Source organism: Tenrec ecaudatus, chromosome 10, assembly GCF_050624435.1.
Source record: "Tenrec ecaudatus isolate mTenEca1 chromosome 10, mTenEca1.hap1, whole genome shotgun sequence".
Lineage (NCBI taxonomy): Eukaryota > Metazoa > Chordata > Mammalia > Afrosoricida > Tenrecidae > Tenrec > Tenrec ecaudatus.
In genome coordinates this window covers 42,139,038-42,155,702 of record NC_134539.1, presented here as the reverse complement: position 1 = coordinate 42,155,702, position 16,665 = coordinate 42,139,038, and the positions used below count along the sequence as shown (strand labels likewise).

Genomic DNA, 16,665 nt, shown 5'->3' with positions numbered 1-16,665 from the left:
CTGCCACGGGGTCTGGGAGGACCTCGCTTTCTCTGCCCTGCTCCGCTCAGATCTGATGCTTTCCTGACGGCCTTGGGACATCTCGCTCCTTTCCCTGTCCCCTCCAGTGCAATTTGGCACCAATTTCCTATTGACATGCCTCTTTTCCTCAGAGTGGAGACCATTTCTCATTGACATTTGGTTCTCCGGGGACCTCGTATAACATCCACAGAAAGCAACTCTCAAAGTTGTTGACTGTGTGGCCACTGGTTTCCTGAGGTGGTGCAAACAGTTACCAACCCAAGGGTTGAAGGTTTTAGTCCATCCAGAAGCCCCTTGACAGAAAAACCTAGTGACCGAAAACCCTATCAAGCACATTTCTACCTGACACACCCGGGGCAGCTATAAGTTGGACTTGACTTAATGGTGATTGATAGCCGTGATGAGCAACGTATTGGGATTTGATACATTCTCAAATATTCAAAACAGATTTTTATATTTCCAGCAGAGTCCTCTCCATGCAAGTCTGGACGCAGATGTAAACCACATGCTTTTAAAAAATGCTAAGCAGCCATGTTAGTATAGATCTGCTGCCGATTAAACATTGTCCTATTTCTAAATTCTGGGTGCATTTATTTCCCTGCTCAGAGCATTATGTTAAGTTTTCTGAAGAGCACGTTTTTGGGTTTTTTTTTTTTAATTTTAAATGTCAGGGATCACCAGCCCTGGCCGCTGCTATTTATTGGTGTCTAACTTCAAAGGTCTTATTTGTCTCCAGGGAATCGACTTTTCTCTTGATTACCACTTTTTAGACACGGATACATTTGCCAATTATTTTAGTCGAACTCCTCAGAGACCTTCGGCCTCTCTTCTGCACTCTCTTTTTCCGTCCCACAGCGATCTATAGCGATCTATGTCGGATTTTGTTTATTTTTTAGAAACTGAACAACATCAACGACATCCTGAAGTCTGTGTTCTTGATCTTCCCACACTTTTGCCTGGGACGAGGGCTCATTGACATGGTGAAAAACCAAGCAATGGCTGACGCCCTGGAAAGGTTCGGTGAGTGTCCACAGAGGTGGTGGGGTGCCTTAATGGAGATGGCAGTTGGCGTGGGCCTTGGCCCTCTGACCTTTGTTCTGGCATGAGCTTGTCTGCTGGCCGTGGGCTTACCTGCCAAGGTAGTCAGCATCTTGAGGAGCAGCCAGTTGGGCGCCGCCTCTTCTGTTAGTGCTGAGGGAAATGAGCGTTGTTTGGGAGACTGGTGATGGTTTCAGTTGAACACTGTGCTCACGGGCGCCAGAGTCCGTGGGAAAGTCAAACCACAGCTTTGGAAGTCAGATGTGAACCAGACAATCACGGAAATATGTAAACGTTGACTCTGCGAGATAAATAAGGAACTTGCAGATGGGTCCATTTATTATTGTCTTTTATACAGTCTAAAAAAAGGTAATTTACTACAGTACTTTCTGTTTTTAGAGTCTAAAAATAATTATCTGAGGCCACATTGCTGTTCACACATCCACTGGCTTAATATAATTATATGGGGCATATCATCTCCTAGAAGAACTTAAAAAAATGTTTTTATTAGCTTGGGGGGACAAAGGAGATGTATAAGGAATTTGAAGACCGCTTACATACTAACGAGGTCACTTAATTGAGTTACTTGTCCCCAGTACTCCTGCCATTGAGTTGACCCCAACTCATAGGGATCCTGTCTGGGGCCTTCAGGGCTGGGAGTCTTCAATGAAGCCAACGGCTTCATCATTGTCCTACAGAGCCGCTGGTGGGTTTGAACCCCAGACCTTGTGGTGAGCAGCTCAACTGAAGCAACAACACTCCCAGGGTTCCTTAATTGAGTCACTGGATGACATGATGTTCTGGAAAGAGACATCGTTTAGTCCAAGTGTTTTTGAATAGTTTTTTTCTTTATTAATGAAAATTAGCATTTATTAAAATATCAACTCAAGGGTTATCTGAATTGGAGGAACTTATGTGCCTTTTCTTAAAGGATTTTTAGCATGTCTCCTTAAAAGGAAACAGTCGGAAGCTTAGAGGAAGTTCCTGGTCTATTGCATGTTGGTTCTGAAATACTGATGGAGGCTGGGCTCAGTGTTTGCCCAGTCCCTGGTCCACATCAGCTTTGGAGAGTGACGGGCGTCGTTATTTTCTGTCTTTGCCCTGGAGCCTGTCCACCAGCGTTTCTAGGGAGCTAGGTGAATTTGGCCCCGAGTTTGAGGAAGGTCCCGGGTCTGCGAAACCTCCGTGCTGATTAGTTGTCTGCATTGTTTGTACAGGGGAGAATCGCTTCATCTCGCCCCTCTCTTGGGACCTGGTGGGCCGAAACCTCTTTGCTATGGCCGTGGAAGGGGTGGTGTTCTTCCTCATCACTGTTCTGATCCAGTACAGGTTCTTCATTAGACCCAGGTAAGTTTTGTCCCTCGGAGCTCAAGAGAGAGTTCAGCCGGGTTGAAGGCTTCAGAGAGCAACACTGGGAAATACCCCGCAGTGGTGGTTGGATTGTTCTGAACTTAAAACTAGTTAAATCAAACCAACTTTACTAATGTGAGCATTCTACAGATCCTGGAAATTGTAGAGAACAGACCTTACAGAATTTCCTTGAGAGATTATATCTTGGAAAATGGCTCAAAATGTTTCTGTTTCTTACCATTTCCCCCTCTAAGAGCTGTAAAGACAAAGCTCCTTCCAATGAATGATGAGGATGAAGATGTGAGGCGAGAAAGACAGAGAATTCTCGATGGAGGAGGCCAGAATGACATCTTAGAAATCAAAGAGTTGACGAAGGTGAGGTCGTGCGTGAGGGCTCCGGGTGCTGGTGTTGAATTTTTCCTGTGTTCTACTTCAGAAACTAGCACTTTGCTGACTTGCTGCAGGAAATGAGTTTGCTTCCCCAAATGTGTGTGTATACCAAGCTGCTGTCAATTAAATTTGATCTAAAGTGTACCGTGGAGACTCTTTAATTAAAGCTAGCCTACTGAGAATGCTTCAGTAATGTGAATTCCCCATCTCAAATATATTTGTCTCGAGCATTTACATTTATGTGTCTGTTAATAAAGAAAACACTAATATTGTTGCCTCATCAAAGCAGCGGTAAGGAGGGTAGTTGGTTGGGTTTGAGCCTCAGTCCAAACACCAGAGGCCCCTGTGATGTGGTTAAACAACAAGGTTCCCAGTTTGAAACCACCAGCTACTGCACAGGGAAAAGATGAGGCCCTTTTGCTCCCATAACAAGTTAAAAGTCTCAGAAACCCACAGGGGTGGTTCTGTTCCATTCTATAGGGTCCCTATGAGTCAGCATGTAACTGGATGACCGTGAGTCCCGAAAGCCGAACTCTGCTGATCTCTAGCTGAACTCTCTCTGACACGCGGCAGCAGGGCGGGTTCACATCTCCCTCCGGGACAGGATTCCAATAATCTCTTTCTGCCTACGTATAAATCGTATTTGGGTGGCAAAGCTCTACCCAGGAGGACGTCTGTGGTTTAACTGACACAGCTCGCCCAGGCTCTGAGCACTTGTGACTGGCTGTGAGCCTTCTTTCCCGGTGTGTTTGAGTGACACGCTCCTCTTCTGTTGTCCCTGGGATAACTGTGAGCAACTGAGGCTCCTGAATTCTTGCCTCTGGTTTGTTGCAGATCTACAGAAGGAAGAGGAAGCCTGCCGTGGACAGGATTTGCGTTGGGATTCCTCGTGGCGAGGTAAAGGCCTTGGTGCAAGTTGTGTTTCTCTGCATTTAACCGCTCACTCTCCGAATCAAAACAAGAACGTCTCGGGAGGGCAAAGCGGCCCTTAAAAGCCTTGGCTAGTATGTCGCATGGCATAGGCAGCCAGTGAGAGCGCGGGGACCCTGGTGTCAAACAAGAATGATTTCGGAGTAATTTACAGCAGTTTAAGAAAAGCCTGAACCTCCACAATGCGCTCCTGTGATCTGTTCATTATGATAGAATTGAGATCAGTTTAAAAGCTACCTGCCCGTGTGTGTGCTAGTTGATGCCCTTCAACCAGGTAAATGGTGACATTTGGCTGGTTAGCGCTCATGACCTTCTTTTACATATGAACTGTGGCCTCATCGTGAACATTCACACTTACAAATATGCTTACTCTTGAAGTGGACCCATTGTAAAATATGTTTAATAAGCTGCATGGTTTCATTGAAAATATTGCACTCTTCATGGATATGTGCGCACAGCTTTGTGGTTGTGGGCAGGTGCCCTTCGGTCCATTCTAACTCAGTGGCGACGTTAGGGATCCCGACAGAATGTGCCCCGCTCCTGCACCAGCCTCATGGTCACTGCTGTGTGAGCCCAGTGTGGGAGCCTCTGTGCCAGTCCATCCCGTTGCGGGCTCTTCCTCTTTGTAACTGACCCTGTGCTTTGCAAAGCCTGACGCCCCTTCCCGGGGACTGGGCTCTGCTGAAAGCATGTCTGGCATACGCGAGACAGAGGCCTGCCACCCTTGGGTAGAAATGCTCTGGTTCTGTTGTTTTCTAAGACAGATAGACTGTTTCTCCATAGTTTCAGGATGCAGTGTTCTTCACCGACACCATAGTTTCAAACAATCCGTTATTCTTTGCTCCTCCTTATTTATTGTCTGGCTTTCATTTGCTTATGAGGTGACTGAAAATAGCAGAGCTTGGGTTGGTGTGCGGAGTTCTTTGAGTGACAGCGCTTTGTTTGTAAGACGTCAGAGAGGTCTTTGGATGCAGATTTTCCCAAAGCAATGCATCAGTTGAAGTCTTCGTCCCCACTTCTATCGGCATCGATTGTAGCTTCAAGTAAAATGAAGTCCTTAAGACCGTCAGTATTCTCTCGTTTATCAGGCTGTGTTTATCGGTCCAGTTGTGAGGAGTCTGGTTTTCCTTCTATCGAGGTGCAGTTTTTGAACCTCATTAGTAAGTGCCTCAAGTCTTCACTTTCAGCAAACAGAGTTGTGTCATCCATGTATTGCAGGCTGTTAATGAGTCTTGCTACAATCCTGATACCATGTTCTTTCTCACAAGGTCCAGTTCCTCAGATTATTTGTTCAGCAAACAGATTAAGTAAATATGGTCAGATGATACAACCCGGCACACATTTGCCCTGATTTGTTCTGTTCAAATGACTGCCTCCTGGTCTTTGTAGCAGTTTCACAGGAACACAATGAAATGTTCCGGAATCCCCATTGCTCACAGTCTTATCCACCATGTCTTTTAATGACCCACAGGGCCTAATTCTTTTACATAGCCTATAAAACACAGAATAATTTTTAGGAAAATGACATAAAAATTGAGTTGCGGTCTCTCCCTTAGAAAGGTCATTTATAGTCCGGTTCTTAGTAGTGTACCTTTACAAGTTACCCAATTTTGTGTTTTCAGTGTTTTGGCCTTCTGGGAGTGAACGGGGCTGGGAAATCATCAACGTTCAAGATGTTAACTGGAGACACCACGGTTACCAGAGGCGACGCTTTTCTTAACAAAAATAGGTGAGAAAAGGAGGGGCTGGCCTTTTGCCACGATACCTTTTAAAATTTTCTTTAAATGGAGATATTGTTTATTATTCTATTTAGAACCATATTTCGTAGAGTTCATCAAAATATTGGAATGAAGCAAAGTCTAAGGAAGAAAATAAAAATCACCCATAACTCTGCTACTAGCAAAAATCGCTATTTCCCCACTAGGACAGAGTAGAACTGCCAGTGCCCAGCCGGTGGAGTGCGGCACTCCTGAGCCCACGCAGCCACTGCCGGCAGCGTGCCAGCGACAGCAACGTCTATGTCCTGTGAATGTGGACAGTTGTGCTTGTAGCTGTAATTTTGCATGCCAGCAATTCCCAAAGGGTCTTTAAAATAAAACAGAAAGAAACCTTAAGAACCAGAGGACACTTGGACTGGAGGACACCATCATCACTGAGGTGGTGTGTGGGGGGCAGGAAACCAGAGAGCGCCCTCCGTGTCATTTGGGTCTGAATGACCGCACAGAAAGAACACTTGGCTGCAGCAAGAACAGGTGATGCTATGACTGGGCCACAGAGCCAAGGTCTGAGCTGGAGCCGGGGGCTAAAGCTTCACGGATGGTATATGATCACTTTGTTGGTAAAGCTGGTACTGCAGTGGAGGGGGTTCGAAAATGTGGAAATGTGGCCCAGTCCGCAAATGGGGATGTTGTGGGAACCACGTGCAAGGTTTGGGAAGGATAGACAGGCCACCCAGACGACCAGGAAGTCTCCCTTTGCCTCTGAGGACAGGAGGCAGCACTCAGCACGCCTTTAAATGGCAGCAGGTGTGCTCGCTAACATTTCCACCCCGCACCAGCGCACTTTACAGGCGCCCAGGCCAGACTGCCCAAGCAGAAGGATCTGTAAATGCTTACCACCTGACCGGGTTTACTCTGCCCTGCAGTATCTTATCCGACATCCACGAGGTCCATCAGAACATGGGCTACTGTCCGCAGTTTGATGCCATCACGGAGCTGCTGACGGGCAGAGAACACGTGGAGTTCTTCGCTCTCTTGAGAGGAGTCCCGGAGAAAGAAGTTGGCAAGGTATGGTGGGCTCGGAGTGCCAGCCTGCCTACTCGGGCAACCTGATGATGTGGTTTGGCTTTCACCCGCAAACATTGACTGTGGCCTCGCTTCCCCTTGGATGCAGCATGATGGGTGGCTGGTTCCTTGCACCTACTTCTGGGATGGGCCTCTCTGGTGGGGGGGGGTGTCTGGTAAAGGTGTCTGGGCAGGCATGTGCTTTGGGGTAAATAGGGAATGTCACCCCTTCCCCCCTCCCCACACACAATCCCTCTTTTTGGTTCCACAGCAGCTGCCAGGCTGGGGTTATAAAGTGAATTATAGAATCCACTCCTACTCCGTTAAAAACAAACAAACAAACAAACAAAAATTTTAAAATCATTTTATTAGGTGCTCATACAGCTCTTCTCACAATTCATATATACATCAATTGTGTAAAGCACATTTGTACCTTCATTGCCCTCCTCATTCTGAGAACACTGCCATTGAGTCGATTCTGACTCCTAGCGACCGATCCTACATGACAAAGTCGAACTGCCCCCAAGAGTTTCTGAGGCAGACTGCCACATCCCCGCCCCCCCCCCCCTTAACGTAAATAAATAAAATAAATAATTTCCCAAGCCAGACAAGAGACGAGTTTTTTTTTATCACTCTAGGTTGGTGAATGGGCAATTCGGAAACTAGGCCTTCTGAAATACGGAGAAAAATATGCTGGTAATTATAGCGGCGGCAACAAGCGCAAGCTGTCCACGGCCATGGCTCTGATTGGCGGGCCTCCCGTGGTGTTTCTGGTGAGTGTGGCTGGGAAGGAAACGATTGCTCTGGGACAAATGGGAAACGTCACTTTTCTTTAAGACCCGTAGGTTCCGCCAGTAGGTACTTGGCAATGGCAAGCCTCGCCCCAAACAGCAGAGAAACCAAGGGACAGTCCCTTGTTCGTTTCTCTCCACACACACCTGGTGGCCCTTAGATAATCCCAAATAGAGACACTCCAAGCAGCGCATCGCTGAGGTTGCTGAGGCAGGATAGATGATTTGAGCTAGTTCTAGAACATTCTCCCTCTTCACCCCTTGAGGGTGGAGGGTGTAGACATTGTTTCAAGTCCCCTAAGGTAGTACCTGAGTTACTGGCTCTTAGACGTTCTCACTGCCATTGAGTCCGTTCCAACTCAGGGCCATCCTATAGGGCAGAGCAGAACTGCCCTTGTGCAGTGTCAAGACTACATCTTGACGGGAGTGGAAAACTTCGTCTTTCTCCCTTGGAGTGGCGGGTGGTTTCAAACTGCTGATGTTGCCATTGTGTTACTCATGGTGAAAAAGGGGGGATGGAGCCATTCAGCAGCCCCTTGACCTTTTATTTTTCTCTAGAGCGGCAGAGCATGCAAGTTAGAATAAGTCAGGGCTAGACTTTCATATAATCCAGAGTTCATGAGTTTGAGACTTGCTTCGTTTAGAGCAGTAGGTGAGTGAACTAGAATGAAAAGGGAGGAATCAGAATTTTTCCCAAGTCTTATGCTCACTGAAGTAGAGATTTCAGACATGCAGACCTTGTTTTTTAGTGTAAGCTTATTTAAGTCATGCAAAGATGAAATGACCTCCGCTCTTTTCTTTTTTTTTTTTGCCCCCATTTTGGGAGATCTGTTCATTTCATAAATATTCATTCAGAATAGTTTCCTGCTTTAATCAGAAATCTGGACATGTGAACTGTGTATAAACAAGTATGAAACTTATCCTTGTGTATAAGGCCTGGTTCTTGGTTTCATACAAATATAACTAGATGTTAATAGTAAGTTAAAATATAGAAAATATCCAAGATGCTGTCACAACCAAAAAATAAAATAAATCTTTGAAGTTTTTCACCAGAAAATAGTAAAAAGACACACATCTTTTATTCTTTTACAGGATGAACCGACCACAGGCATGGACCCCAAAGCCCGGCGGTTCTTGTGGAACTGCGCCTTGAGCATCGTCAAGGAGGGGCGATCAGTGGTGCTGACATCTCACAGGTCTGGTTCAGCTTCGGTGTGGTGCCATTGTTAAATGTGTCAAGTAATATAAATTAAGAACAGTTAGGAAATACAGAAAGGCAAAGAGAAAAACAATTAAAATCACGTGAATTGGCACCACATGGACGAAACTGTTATTCCCATTGGATGGTCTGTCTTTGTAGAGGTTTTTTAATGCAGATATACATCCCCAGATGGGTGTACCTGTAGAGCCTTTTTTTTCCAAACAGAAATATAAATAAGCATATGTACATTTGTAAATGAATATTTGCATACTGCTTTTAAATTAGCGATTCTTGTGAACACTTTCATGTCAGTAAATGTGGATGGATGTCTAAGGTCTTGTACCTGGATAGCATTAGATGGAGATACCGCATATTTAATAGTTCCCTTTTCAGACATTTGGATTGCTTCCAGCATCACCCCCACCCCCCAGTTGTAAACAGCACTGCAGTAAACAAATGGAGTCATCTCGACATCTACATGGATTTGTAATAGGATGCTCTTATGCCCTGGGAAGCGAGGGACCGGTTTCTTTGAAACGCCACCTGTCATGGTGATGTCCTGATGTTATAGGAGCATCTTTCTAACTAAGGCCTTGCTTTGTTCCCCACAGTATGGAAGAGTGTGAAGCTCTTTGCACTAGGATGGCCATCATGGTCAACGGGAAGTTCAGGTGTCTTGGCAGTGTTCAGCATCTCAAAAACAGGTAACAAAGATAATTTCTTTGGGATCACTCCTACTGAGAAAGCTTGATGGTTAATCTTCCACGAGGGTCCAGGCAGGAGAGCTAAACTACAGGGAAGTAAAACTGGCAAAACGGTAGAGTGCAAACAGAAAAGGCTTTGACAACAAACTGAGCCGGGTGCAAATTCTGTCTTTACCATTTACTGGTTGTGCACCCTGGGAAAAATTGCTTCATGCCTCTGAGACTGTTTCCTAGGAACCTCAAGGTCAGCAGTTTGAAACCACTAGCTGCTCTGTGGAGAAAGATGAGGCTTTCTACTCCTATAAAGTGTTACAGTTAGGGTCGCCAGGAATCGGAATTGACTCGATGGCAGTGCGTTTGGTTTGGGAAACTTTCTCTCTGGCAAGGAGCTCTGGGGGTGGGCGTGGTGGGTTGCGTTTTGAGGTTAGCAGTTGGAAACCACTAGCTGTTGTGCTTTCTACTCCTGTAAAGAGTTACAGCCTTGGAATCCCACAGGGGCAGTTCCACTCTCTCCTGTAGGGCCACTGTGAGTCAGCTCTGACTCAGTGGGAGCGAGTTGGTTTAACTTTACTAGGTAGACAGAATAGAGCGATTTCTATGCGCCACTGTGGTTAGAAACAGAGTTTGGAGCTGCACACCAATGAGTTGATCTCCTCACCCTTCCCCTTGTGAGTTTTGTGGTGGTGCCGGACTCCCTGGGCTTCAGTGGGTTTGTAGTATCGCGCTTCGTGGGTCAGAGAGAGACCGCGTATTTAAAGTCCTCACACTACCCCTCACGTCACACTGGCACTCAATCTGTGGTCCCAGCTCCTCTTCAGAAACCTTTCGGGTTCTGTAAGGGACCTCCCTTGGTCTTGGCACGCTGGGCTCTCAGTGTTCAAAAACGCTTTTGTCAGGTTTCCTGGGGATCATCGTTCATTTGGACTTCTCCCAATTTCAGGTTTGGAGATGGTTACACCATAGTTGTACGGATAGCAGGCTCAAACCCAGACCTGAAGCCTGTCCAGGAATTCTTTGGGCTCGCCTTCCCAGGAAGTGTCCTAAAGGAGAAACACCGGAATATGCTGCAATACCAGCTTCCGTCTTCCTTATCTTCACTGGCCAGGATATTCAGCATCCTCTCTCAGAGCAAAAAACAACTCCACATAGAAGACTACTCTGTTTCTCAGACAACGCTAGACCAAGTAAGCTTTGAGCGTCCAAAGGAGACGTCCTTGTTTAGGCCCCTAGTGTGGAACCAGTTAGCTGGCCTGCACTTGACCTCTCCCTTGGGTGTTACCTAGGATTTTTACCAAGCCTCTACGGCCTGGAGAGAGATGGCGCTGTGGTATTTTTAGGATTGCTGTTGAAAATTAATAATAATCATCATCATAAAACTAACATTATTGAGCACCTACCATGGGCTAGGCATTTTGCCAGGTGTCTTAACCCATTTAAATTAGATGACATAAAATGCCAAACAGAGCTGGTCCTTAGTTGGCATTCAGTAAAGGTTCGCTTCTTCCTTCTCCCCAGTCAAGCCCGTGTGCCCCACAGTCAATTCATGATTGATGACACAAGGAACAAAATAGGAGGCCAATTTAAGTGACTAAAGCCTTTTCAAGCGTCGGCCCTCCCCCTACAAGGCTTTCAAATTTAACCTGTGTCATCATATGCTCTCCTACTTGACCTAATTTCAACATAGAGGAAATTTGCCGTTAGGATAAAAAGCGGGTTGATGGGTCTTTATAGAGAGTCATCTTTCTTTTGACAGGTATTTGTGAACTTTGCCAAGGACCAAAGTGATGATGACCACTTAAAAGACCTGTCGTTACACAAAAACCAGACAGTGGTGGACGTCGCAGTGCTGACGTCCTTTCTACAAGATGAGAAAGTGAAGGAAAGTTATGTGTGAAGAATCTGCTCATCCAGAGCAGCCGGCAGAAAGGAGGCACCAGACCTTCTTTGCAGACATGTGGCGTGTCCCAGAGGGGACCAAGCCAGCCGTTTCTGTGGGAAGAAGTAAACTGGATACTGTACTGAGACTGTTCAATGCAATGCAATTCAATGCAATGAAAACAAAATTCCATTACAGGGGCAGTGCCTTTGTAGCCTGTGTTTGTATGGCCCTCAAGTGAAAAAGACTTGAACTTAGCTTGTTACCTTACACTTATGTGAAACTCTCGTATGGAACCCAGCGGACACGTGGGTTTGAGGTCACCCCCTTTCGTTCCTTTGTGCATTCTCACTGCGATCGCAACCACCCTCAACGAGTAATGCTGGCCAGTGGTTATTTATCAAAATCTAAAGGCATGCACATCCTCATTCCTTAAGCCATGCCGTGCCATGAGATTGGCTTCCTGGCGACGCAGCCATTGCTGGCAGTGAGTGTGCCAGAATCACTCGTGCCAAGTTGTCCAGAAAGGCTGCAGCACCACGGTGTGTCCACGCACACTGTTGGGAAAGCTGTTCTGCTCAGAGCCTGTCGACATTTAAATATCAGGTGACAAAATGGTGCCATGTGTGGGGAAGTCCTGCTCCACCTTCCTCTTCGATGAGCTGCTCTGATGGTGGCAGCATGCAAAGATGTGACCATCTCTGGACACCGAGACTTGGTCCCACTGTTAGGTTGCCCCTTGCTTGGGGCCCTGGGTCTCTAGGGCTTTCTGGAGCTCTTATGGATACTTAGATCCTAGTAAGAAAGAAAGACTCCGCAGGTCAACTCTTGGAGCTGCGGGCTGCTGGGGCCAGGGCACGGGATTGAAGGACAGCTTTCAGGCCCAGGGCGGCGTGTGCCCATCTGTCCTGATTATGTCTCATAACACGGTACACTGCATCTCAAGACCTTGGTTTAAGTCAAGTGTAGTATTGTGTCTGGCTTTTTGAATTAATGTAGAACACGGAAAGGTGGAGTTGTATTCTGATGAAATAATTGTACTTTTAGTATTATTGGGAGTTTTGACTTGTCAGTGACTCCCGAAACCTCTGTAGAACCTGGCGACACAGAGGTGTATGGCCATGCTGCTGCCCTCGATTTCCTCATCAGAGCATAGGCTGAAAGCAAAGTGATGGTCAAGATCGCAGGACTGTTAGATTGAGGTTTCCCTAAAGCCATTTACACTACTCTTAACCTCCGTCTGTTAAGCAAGGATTTCTGAGTAAGCTGTCGCTAAGGGAGTACGGGTGGTGTTTGGAGTGAGGGGATCTTGGTAGATTTCTGTGCCACGGGATTCAGTTAACCGGTTTACAGATATTGGTTGTTTATAAAGGTCTTGGGCAGGAGCCCATTTTGTGAAAATAGCAACAACTGCAAATACCAAGAAAGTGCAAGCGACACAGTGCATTCTTTCAGAGTGTGGCAGCACGGAGACGTGATTATGCTATTACAGTAGCTCTGTGTAAATGGTTTTGCAGATGTTAAGACAACCCATTAAAACCCCTTGACAATCTCAAAAATTTTATTTCTTCAGTTAGCATTACTCTATCATAAATGAGTTTGGAAACCTATGCTCTAGACTATCCTGATGGTAACCTTTAAAATTTTTCTGTGTAAACCTGATTATGGTAGGCTTTTATTATTGCTAGCACAATCAAGTACAATTTTTCATACTTCCTGTGGACATAGAACTATGAGTTTCAGAAATTCTAAAATAGCGTTCAAAAGATTTCTGCTGTACCTTCTTTGGGACATTTTGGGAGCCTTGTTTTAACAACTGTGAATATGAGAAAAACATGAGACAATAACAACGAAAAAGCCCTCCGTAGATCAAATGCCCAGCACACTTCGTTGTTAACAACGAAACCTCAGACTACTGTTTCACTATGAAAGCGTAAGCTTTGTAACTATTAAATGTTGTATTCCACTCAGTCACTGCAATCACTGACTAAAGGGGTGGGTCTACATTTTCTTCTCGTGGTTGTATATATCAGGTAAAATTGTTCCAAAGAGCCATGTGTCATTAATACTGAACCACTTTGATATTGAGATTTGTACCCTTGTTACAATTAAAGATGCTCTTGTTATGTAGGTGCCATTGAGTCGACTCTGACTCGCAGTGACCGCGTGTGACTCACAGATCTGCCCCATAGGCTTTCTTAGGCTGGGATCTGTCCGGGGGTATTGTGCCAGGAGCCAGGGGTGGGCTTGAAACTGCCCTTTCCCGTGGTGGTGGCGTGTTGAAGCACTCTGCCCTAGGGCTTCTTTTCCTGGTAATGGAGTACTATAGTCACATGTTCTCGTTTTTTCCTTTTGAAATCGTTGCATCCTGTTTTATAGAATGGTTATATTTCCAATAAGGATGAAGTATGCGATTTTCTCTTCTTAAACCCCAGGATCAAGCTCTATTTTTGTGCTTTTTCTTTCCCAGTGGTCCTTCATTCAAAGCACTTTATGCGGTCTATTTTTGCACTGGAATATCTAAGGATTGCAAAACTAGACAAAGGTATCACAATAGATTTCTAAGTTAAATCATTTTCATTAAAAACGAAAAAAGGAAACAATTTTGTATTGTCAATAACTTTATATGAAGTATTAAAAAGGCCTATTTCTACGTTGTAATGAGTCATGAAATAAAGCGGTGTCCGTTCTGCTGGTCCAGATTCACTTTCGCGCATTCGTAGCGCCACCTGCTGTTCGAGTGTCAGAAGGCTATCACAGTAGGAACCCGACCAGGGGAAGCAGTTTGGATCAAAACGTTAGAAAAGGCTTAATTGACCGTTTAATCACTACAATGAACGGTGGAAACTCCCTGACAGTAAAAAGGACGTTTTGCATCTGGGTGATTTGGTTATGATATCGAGTAACTGGAGTTAAGCACCTTTAAGAGGTTTTTAGCCCAACATCGAACCCACTAACCACCAAGGCTCCTTTGAAGAAGGCAGACATGGTTAATTGTGCCCAACAGTGCTGACAACAAGAGTAAGGTAGAGAACTGATCTTCGAATATTCTGACAGAGTGATGCCTGGTGACCTACAGAAGGCATTTCAGAGGGCTAAAACGTGGGGCTGATATTGGAGTTCTGGCTTTGAGTCTGTAAGGAACACGTTTGCTTATGCCCTGGAAATTACGTGGCAGGGGCTAAGACAGTGGTTGCAAATCTATTTCTCGTCCTCAAAAAAGAAAAGTTCAAATACCTTCATATTGAAGCCAAATGAATGGAATTATCTTCATAACCAATGTGCTACAGCAAAATTTCTACTGAGGCATTTACTATGTCTTCCAGCGATACTGTCCAGCCTGGATCGTGAGGTACTGCTAAAACAGCCATGTCATGTACTGGCCTTGTTATAACTGTGTAACATGAAATGTGGAGGAATTACAGTGTTTTTATTGTTTAAACTCAAGTGTAAATCTCATGTTGATTTAATCAGCAAATACTTAGGAATATCACCAGTCGTGAAATGTACATTCCAGTCGTCATCCGATTAAAATATTCTAAGTAAGAGAAAAAATAAGGCAAGGGACCATGATGGATGCTGCCGTGGCTGTGTGATGTGATTTTGAGCAGTGTGCGCAGGAAAGTCCTCGTGAAGCAGACTTCAAAGCGGAGAGGAAGTGTTTGATGCAGATGTCGGGGTGGGGGGCAGGGAACTGACCCTGAAGCAAATGTGCACGTATATTCAAGGCCAGATCAGATGCTGAGAAGAGAGTCAGTCGAAAGTATAGTGAAAGGTGAGAGGAGACAGTTTGGAACTTAAAGTCACCACAGGGCTTGGTCATTATAAATAACAAAGTTACTGGGAAGTTTTAAGTAGAGGAGGGGCCTGGCCTGGCTTGTTTTAGATCGCTGGCTGCTGAGGTTACCCATAGGTGGGTAGGGGACGGAGAGACTAGTCCCAATAGTCCAGGTGAGGAATGGTGATTGGCTTCATGAATAATCAAATTCTGGATCTTTGGGATTTGCCAACAAATAATGTAATGAAGTCAGAGAGTAAAGAGTCAAAATGACCCAGAAGTTATTTTGATCTGTGCAAATGGAGAGTTGCCATTAACTGAGACAGGGTGTCTGGATAATGACCAGAAATTCAGTTTTAGACATCTGAAGTTTGAGATGTCTATTAAACGTTCAGGTGAAGACGTTAAGGAAGTTCTTGGATAAGGTGTAGAGGGAGGAGTTGCCAGCACCTAGGTTGGATTTAAACGTGACCTACAAAGTGAATACAATGGAAAACACGGTCACGGGATTTGGTCCTGGAATACCCTAGCCTAGGAAGTCAAGGCAAAACCTAAGTTGATTCCAACTCAGAGTGACCCTTTCTGAGACTACCTTTTTACAGGAATGGACAGCTGCCTTTCTCCCCTGAGCCAGCTAGTGGTTTCAAACTGGTAACCTTCTGGTTACCCACAGTGTTTCCAATGGTCAGGACAAAGGAGACGAAGAAGCAGCTAAGAAAAGAAAGCTTTGGGTAATGTTTTGGAGGACAAAACGAGTAAAGTGCTTCTAAAAGAAAGGTCAATTGTAAAGAGAGGATTGAGAAAGGAGCTGATGAGCAAGTTGCCTGATGGAGTAATTAAAGTTCAGTAGAAAATGTGAGAAAATAGAATTGCATTTATATTTTTGAATTACACACAAGGTGGCTTCAAAATATTCCTGGAAAATCAGAACTTTTCATTAACTCTTTGAAGCCTCCTCTAACGGCCAAGGAAAAATGGAGCAGGAGCTGGTGAGAAACGCGTGTTTATTTTTATCATTGGGGAGAATAGCCAGAAGGACCAGAGAGCAGGGAAAGCTGTGGCTTCAGGAAACAGGAAAGAGCTACTGAAGCGACGCCCTGAGAAAGCAAGTGTACAGAGGGAGGAGCCAGCCTTAGCCTGGAGCCTGTCCAGCTAGCGCATCCACCAGCAGGCTCACACTGCATCACGGCTCAGAGAAGCCAGAGTCCTGGAGAACCCGTAAGTGAGGTGATAAACTTTGCTTTTCCAAGATTTCTACACATAGCTAATTATGCTTCAAAATAGAATACAGCTGTAAATAGAGACTAACAGGGAAACATGGAGATACTCAAACGAATTCTCGAAGAAACGAAACAAGCGAAATAGACATCAGAGAGGTTTCACAGGAAGCTCCACTGGACCTGTGATGGTGCTGAAGAAACTGGCCCGCTGTCTAGGCCTACGACTTGCTTGATGTAACTTATCATGCAGACTAACAACGGTAGCTTATGACTGCCGGTGGCTTATAGCAGCAGCTCTAGAAAAGAAGATAAAGCGCACAGCACAAAAGTAATTAGCATGAGTAAGCATGTCCATAACCGTAAAAATCTCTTTGAAATGCGTAAATGTCCGAAGAATCTTTGCTAAATAGTGATTCAAAATGAAGTAAAACTTAGTAAAATTTATTATAAATATACACATTTCAGCATATGCACCAACAAGCCTTTGAAAAGTTTTCTTAATACAAAGATCCAATTACATACTTTTCATTAGCGTGACTAATGTGAAAACCACAATGAATACAGATGCCTCAAATGATAAGCA

At 45.1% G+C, this 16,665-nt stretch overlaps 1 protein-coding gene across 2 annotated transcripts in view; it reads left to right on the top strand.

Moving 5' to 3' along the window:
- The window catches only part of ABCA1 (ATP binding cassette subfamily A member 1), a 127,950-nt gene extending 114,181 nt beyond the window's left edge, over positions 1-13,769 (top strand). For both annotated transcript variants that reach the window (XM_075560258.1, XM_075560259.1), the window contains exons 40-50: positions 918-1,041; positions 2,277-2,406; positions 2,664-2,784; positions 3,634-3,696; positions 5,352-5,458; positions 6,374-6,515; positions 7,151-7,285; positions 8,396-8,499; positions 9,116-9,208; positions 10,149-10,392; positions 10,962-13,769. In XM_075560258.1, the coding sequence (XP_075416373.1) occupies positions 918-1,041; positions 2,277-2,406; positions 2,664-2,784; positions 3,634-3,696; positions 5,352-5,458; positions 6,374-6,515; positions 7,151-7,285; positions 8,396-8,499; positions 9,116-9,208; positions 10,149-10,392; positions 10,962-11,102 (1,404 nt within the window). In that variant the 3' untranslated portion in view covers positions 11,103-13,769. The remainder of the gene's footprint in view (positions 1-917; positions 1,042-2,276; positions 2,407-2,663; positions 2,785-3,633; positions 3,697-5,351; positions 5,459-6,373; positions 6,516-7,150; positions 7,286-8,395; positions 8,500-9,115; positions 9,209-10,148; positions 10,393-10,961) is intronic.
- The last annotated feature ends 2,896 nt before the right edge of the window (positions 13,770-16,665 follow it).